General features: G+C 39.9%; 1 protein-coding gene across 1 annotated transcript in view; it reads right to left on the reverse strand.

The window, feature by feature from the left end:
• Positions 1-1,806: 1,806 nt before the first annotated feature.
• LOC134643453 (flap endonuclease GEN homolog 1) overlaps positions 1,807-6,967 on the reverse strand; it is an 8,546-nt gene continuing 3,385 nt past the window's right edge. Inside the window, exons 6-13 of the mRNA XM_063495819.1 lie at positions 6,871-6,956; positions 6,571-6,721; positions 6,452-6,488; positions 6,284-6,364; positions 6,072-6,202; positions 5,907-5,968; positions 3,558-3,707; positions 1,807-3,147 (exon numbers count right to left, since the gene is read on the reverse strand). Coding sequence (XP_063351889.1) covers positions 1,886-3,147; positions 3,558-3,707; positions 5,907-5,968; positions 6,072-6,202; positions 6,284-6,364; positions 6,452-6,488; positions 6,571-6,721; positions 6,871-6,956 — 1,960 coding nt within the window. The 3' untranslated portion in view covers positions 1,807-1,885. The remainder of the gene's footprint in view (positions 3,148-3,557; positions 3,708-5,906; positions 5,969-6,071; positions 6,203-6,283; positions 6,365-6,451; positions 6,489-6,570; positions 6,722-6,870; positions 6,957-6,967) is intronic.

The raw sequence follows: 6,967 nt of genomic DNA on the forward strand, positions 1-6,967 counted from the left end.
CAGGGTTTCGGCAGGGAGAGAGTGTGTGAAAGTGATTTGGCCAAAGTGGTTTTATACAGAAGCTGATCTCCGGAGGTTTAAAGGTTCACAGCTGTGGCGACAAAAAAAAAAAAAGTTCAAAGAAACTCGCAAGTGCCAAAATGCGACCTTCCCGGAGGACACGGTTCGTTAGTCTATCACTGGGGTGTGAATAAGGCTAAATAGAGGGATAATGTGATAGAAAGAAAAATAATTAGATTCCTTTACACTTTAAAGTCTCCCTGACGACAATTATCAGTTTGATGTGATTTGTCTAATGAAGGATGCTGCTTCACCTGGAATCTTCACGCCTCTCAGGCAAAGCAAGCCTGCTTGTGTCTTCAGAGTGGACGTTAACATAAATAAATAAAGACCAGAATAAACTTTGGAAAAAGATAAACTTGCAGAGCCAAACTCTTTATCCTGTCTGGAAATTCTTAAAAGTGGCTGTCCTTGTACCTAAACCTCCTTTAAATGTGTACAAATCCCACTAACTCTACTTTACCGCACCAACTGGACCTGAAAAACTAATATTTTATGTCTGTAAGCTTTTATTCTAATAATAATAAAAAAACAACTAAGATTAAAGAGCCAGTATTATAGGACAGAGTTGTTATTTGGGCAGAGGATGCAGCTGTCACCAAGCTCTTGCCAGACCTTTCATGTCTGAAAAGGTGTGAGCCCTCACTCAGGATCAAGGGGACCAACCCTGGTGGGTTGTAAAAATCCAATGGCTCAGCCTCCTCCGTGCCTCCTGTCAGCTGCAGGGTCTCCTCCCTGCAGCTCTGTCAAACAGCGGTGGGAGAAAATGAGCACATGTGGTGCCATCAGTGAGTATTTAACACTTAACCTCTGCTTATCCAAAACCTCCTTCTGGTGCATTAAAATTAAACCTCATTCTTCATTAGTATTAAATATGTTAAACTTTATTTGTGCACAGTGGTCTCCTCTGTTTTAGAGAAAGCTTCATTCACAGTAAGCTTATGGCAAAATCTATTCATGTTTCTTGGTTAACAGGTTCACATATAAAACATTAAAAGACTGAAAATGACTGTAACTCAAAGATATTAGAATCATAATTGTGAGACAATGAAAAGCAAACATTTTTAATATTAATAATTAATATGCTCAATATTGAGTCATTTTCTCAGAAGTTTGAGTTAGTATGGTGAAACTTTGAAATAATAACCAGTAACTGACTTAAGGATGAAAACAATGTGTTTTTTGTTTTTTTTCCAATGGCAGAAACAAGCTTCCATACTTAAGTCAGATTCTGTTGAGTGTTTTTAATTCATTAAAATTTCTGGTTATTATCTCAAAATTTGACCTTACTAACCCAAACATCTGAGAAAATAACTCAATATTGAGAAAATAACCTGAAATTTCAAGTTGTTATGTTGGAATTTTGAGAAAATATCCAGAAATTTGGGGATTACTATCTTAAAATTTCAGGTTATTATCGCAAAATTTTGGCGTATGGATGGAAAAAAAGATTTTTATTTTTTTAGTGACAGAAAAAGCTCCTGCTGAGTGTGGTTTTACATTTATTATGGAAGCTTGTTTCTGCCACTGGAAAGTCAAAAATTTGGATTACTATCTCAAAATTTCAGCTTCCTGACTCAAACGTAGGAGAAAATAACTTGAAATATCACATTATTAATTTGAAATTTTGAGATAACCTGAAATCTTGAATTATATACTGTAAAAGGTTTTTGGATTTTTTTCAGTGGCAACAAAAAAAAAAACAAGCTTCCATATCTAATATTTGAGCTTATGTTACAAGTGTTTTCAAAGTCCAGACTAAACCTTCAGTGTTAAAAGAGCAACAGCTTACATGTTTTTGTCCTTTGTCGTGTAACCACACTGATTACTTCCGAAATTTCAGCCTCAGTCTCTCTGCCAGTGGCAGCGGACTCTCGCTACAAATCACAGAGTCGTCGCTCTCTGACACGGTGATGGGTGAGGCTGGAGTGGGAAGAAACACGTTGGCACCCACATCAGCTGCTGGGACATCCTGGCAGTTGTTTTCAGTTGATACAGGTGTGCTGTTATTTTCAAAATGTTTGCTCTGAGGTTTTTGTCTTGCTAAATGAAGGCTCCGAGCGGGTTTTGCAGTTGGTTGGGTCGCTGCGTGTGAAGCAACTGGTTTCAGAGGGAAGTCTGAAACAAAGCTGCCTTTGAGTTTGTGTTTAGGTTTTGTTTTTGTCCGTCTTTGAGGTCCACACTTCTGGTTCTCCACGTCGCTGTCCTCGCTGGATGAACGAACGCTCATACACACACTCTTTTTGGTGGTCTGTGGCATGCTCTCGTCCTTCTTGTCACTTGTACCTGGGTTAGAGTGGCACCTCTGTGGTGGGACAACCAATGACTGAATAGCTGTCCTGACAAATTTATATTTGTGTGGCGGCTTTTTGGAGTCGTTAAATGTGTCTTTGGCTTTACTTTGAGCCTGGGCAGCTGGCTTTTCTATCTGGGTTTTTTCTGCACGTGCTTCATTTTTCTTAACAGCAGATTCTTTGCTAACCTCACTGGAAATGTGTCCACTGGGTTTTGACTTGACTGCATCATCGCATACCTGATTCACGATTTTGGCCGTATTCTTCATGAGCACCCGCTCCCTTAGAGGACACTCTGAGTAACCGAGCTCTGGAGCAGATCTGGAGTCTACTGGTTTGACATCAGGTGAGATTTTCTGCTCTGTTTTTTGACTCTCTGTTTCACTGTCTGTGGTTTTATTTAGCTCTGGACCAGTGGAGTGGCTGGTAGCTGCTTGTTGGGATGGAGAAGATGTGAAGGACAAAGCATCCCAGTCGATATCACTCAGGTGTAGCGCTTCGATTACAGCAGAGACAGAAGGTGAAGCAACTGGCTCAGAGTCAGCACGAGACAGAGGAGTATTGGGGCAATCATTCAGGCTGGAGTGATCATCTTTTCCTCTTTCATTCTGCTTATGGCTCACCAGTGTGTCCAAAATCACCACCTCTGGTTCATCTGTGCTTGCCAACGTAGGGAGCAGCTTTGGCTGTTGAGTCATAGAATTCGATGAAGAGGAACTCTGAAGAGTCATCTGAGCCAAGAGGTCTGATAAACCATCCGAGGGCTTCTCCTTTTTACTTTTTGGCTTCTTTTCTGTAAAAGAAGACACGTTATCAGAAGATTATCTGAATTAGTTTCCTGTTAATCCTAATACTTTTTCAGTGTCTGTGCCTAGTTTTCCTGCAAACTAGGAATTAAATCTAGATAGCAGTGATGATTTGTGTGTTCAAAGCTCAGTTTGTATAAAATGAAAACAGAGCCTATGAGATAGCTGAATCAAAAGCCTCTGCTGTGAACCACCTACATTTGCATGTGTCCCAGCTGCTTTAATAAACAGTGTTGAGGTGCAAGTTTAAGATGCAAGTGCCTTTGATCGGGATGGCCTTGTCATAGCAGAGAAAAGATTTTAGCTATGTGTAAAGTCATCCACACAAAGAAATGTTTCAATCTATGTATGTGGACTGTTGTGCATTTAAAGTGGATATCATAAATCTCTGTCTTACTCTTTGTCTTGTTCTCTTCAGCCAGAGCTTTGTGTCTGAGGTAGGTCTCCACCAGCTCAGGGTAGGCCACACGAAACAGAGACTCCTCCTCCACCGTCCTCACCTCACGCTGTTCCTCTGCAGGCCGATCCTCAGGAAACACAAAATGTTCTGCAGAACAGACATCAACATCAGCTCCAACTTCTCACACTGAAGTATTTAAACTCCTCAAACTTTTCATATTTTTTGCCTTAAAAAGTGAGTAATAAATTCAAATATCTAAATGTCCATTAATGTCCTGTTCACTGATCATTGCAGTTCTCAGCACTTTTGTTCTTGTTATTAAGGCACCAGGAAGTAGAAATTTTGAGAGACAATGTCCTTGTGAAATTAAGCTATTTTTAGATTAATATGCAACTTATTTGCATATTATTTACTTATTTTAAACCATGACAAAATTATCAGATGATGATACAGTTAGCTGAAAAAAAATAGTAGTTATGACAGTTTTTGTAGTTTTGCTTACGTACGCCACCACATTGTTTTAAATCAAACAATCAAGATGTGATTGTAGAGACGACTTTCAGCTTAAATTCAAGAGACTGTACAAAAATCCTGTAGTGACAGCCGCTTTTATACACAGTTCCCTGTTTTCAGAAGTTCAAAATTAACTGAACAAATTTATAATTTAAATGATGATTGTTTTTAATACTTTGGTAAAATCCTTTGCAGTCAATGAATGGCCGTTTCCTCCCTTGAGATGCTCTGCTAGGCACCGTCTGACTATCCAATTTTTTTGCCTATTGTTCACCAACCTTTTGGGTTGCTTTTGCACTATGCTTTGGGTCATTATCGATTTGCATTGTGAAGCACTGTCTGATCCACTTTGCAGCATTTGGCCAAATCCTACGTCTATCAGCAGTCACATCATCAATAAACATTTGTAAATTAGTTACACCGGCAGCCACACAAGCCCATGTCATAACATTACCTCCACCATGCTTGACAGATGATCTGATATGCTTTGGATACTTAGCCATTTTCTCTTTCTCTTCTCATAATCCTGGTACAAGTTAATCTTGGTTTTATGTCTAATGTCTAATTTGGCCCTCTTGTTCTTGAGTGTAACCAGTGGGTTGCACCTTGTTAATGATCCCTCTATATCCATTCATGAAGGTGCCTCTTGATTGTAGACCATGTTGTCAAGTTGTTTTTCTTAGCCATGGAAATGAGTCTGTCATGATGTACTTTAGCTGTCTTCTGTGGTCTTGCAGTCCTTTTGGTGTTGCTGAGCTAATCAGTTCACCAATTCTTTTTAAGATTGCACCAGATTTTAGATTTGGCCATGCCTAAATATTTTGCAAACTCTAATAGGTTTATTTTGTTGGGATCTTTTTGTTTGTTTTGTTTTAGTCTAATGATGGCTTTATCTGGGATAAAAACCTCTGTCACATTAAACATGTGGAGCTCCCTGGTGTGGCAACCCCTTGTGAGGAAGGAGCAGTTGGCTTCCTTCACTTATACTGGCATCTCTTTTGTGGCTCATATTGAGATTTGCAGTGAAAAGCTAAAAAATACACGTTGAACACTTGGAATACACTCCAGATCCTTTATTTGCTTAATTTGTCATGGAACATCAAGGGGAGGGGCCTTACCCAGGCAAGAAACTGCCTGTCAGTTAACAAAATTACCAAATTTTGAGCCTCTCGGAGGCCCGTGCATAAAAACAGCTGTAATTCCTGAACAGTTAATGCAGCACTTTTGTAAAACCTCAAGTTAAAAGTTAAAGTCTGCACTTCAATCACATATTCATCGTCCAAATTAAAATATGCCGTGGTAGAGTATGAAGACAAACTTACTTATGGAGCCAACTGTATTTACCCTGAGGAATAGAGTTTACAGCCACCAATCAAACTGTAAGTCGCTATTTCTGATATAAAAACATAGATTTGTAATTTTTACTTCAACTGGTGTTACTTCAAAATACGTATTCAGCTCTGTCATTTCTACATTTATATCCTTCGTCTGATGTAGAACAATCTAAGTTAGCTGAGATTTTCTGAGGCCACTCACATCAGACGGGCTTGTTAGTTAAGGGGACTTTAATATGACAGATTTCCCAGCTCAGGGAGGAAGCCACTTTAGCACCTAGTGCCTGTTGTGACTGATCTGTCACCTCTGAACCCCACCTCACAGCCAGTCATTAACAGACAACTCGGTGACAAGCACCCTGCACCCCAACCTCCACTAAACACAGTACTCCTGTCACTCAAATCAGCTTTTTATTCTTGAGTGTCACTTTTCTTCCCCCTCTATTGTATGCTGTGAGTAAATTATGCTTTTTTTCCCCATCATGGGATTTAAACTGACCTGGTGTTCTCCAGATGACTTCAAAGCAAGCAACGCCATTCCTCACTCTTGGTTTAAATATTCTTTAGCATGAAAAAAAAGGTTGCAAGTTAAGAATGTAAAGCTGTTATAATAACAATATCATAAAAGTAATAACTTATCTGACATTAAAAACTGTAACACTACCGGATGGGCTCAACTTGGCAGGACATGTCTGTTCCATAGTTTCGGTTCATCAGCTCAGCGTAGGTCATCAACACTAGCACCTTTTCGCTGGTGTAGTGCTTCGGCCACTCCATCTTATCATAGGCGAATTTCTAAAGACACAAAACGTAAATGTTTACACGCAGCCCGCCGAACAGATGGCCTTACACTTAATAATTTACAAACCCATTAACCTGGATCAGCAGCATATTCGGCTTCCTCCTCTTAAAATGTGACACAGGCTGATCTTTGGAAACCAGAAACTCACGAATGATCTGCAAGACATGGTTTACGCATTAAAAATGACTCAAATTACTTGTCAAGTTATTAATAAAAAATAGAAAAGAAAGATCAAAATGTACCTCAGTGAAAGGGAAATGCTGACTCGCCAGTGTTTTCCTGCAAAAAAGAACTTGTCTGCTTAGTTTAATAGTTATTAAATAGCAGAAAATCAGCTTTGACATTCTGAATTGCCATTCACCTCCTGATGTTTGCCTCAAAAGTCAAGGCCTGGCGAGTCTGTTCGTAGCGGTGCCAGTCACACGGACACTGGTAATCGAAATCCTGAGGCTGACAGAAGCGATTACTGCCGCAGAGCACACATCCGCGGGACTCGTGAGTCTTAGCTGATCCTGATAACGAAAGAATAACAGTCAGTAAGGGGTCTCAGATGCTGAAATCTCTCACATACTTGCATGTTTTGACGTGACAATTTAAAAGGCTTTAAAATAGCCACAGGATCAGGAGTGGAGGTCAGAGTTCAAAGCAGAGCACCACTCACCAGGATGTCGACACAAGTTGCAGTGAGGAACCTTCTTTACACCTCCTTCACACACTTCTGTGGTCTCTTCATTCCACTGGATGAACCTGTAGTTATC

Source organism: Pelmatolapia mariae, linkage group LG15, assembly GCF_036321145.2.
Source record: "Pelmatolapia mariae isolate MD_Pm_ZW linkage group LG15, Pm_UMD_F_2, whole genome shotgun sequence".
NCBI classification, from domain to species: domain Eukaryota; kingdom Metazoa; phylum Chordata; class Actinopteri; order Cichliformes; family Cichlidae; genus Pelmatolapia; species Pelmatolapia mariae.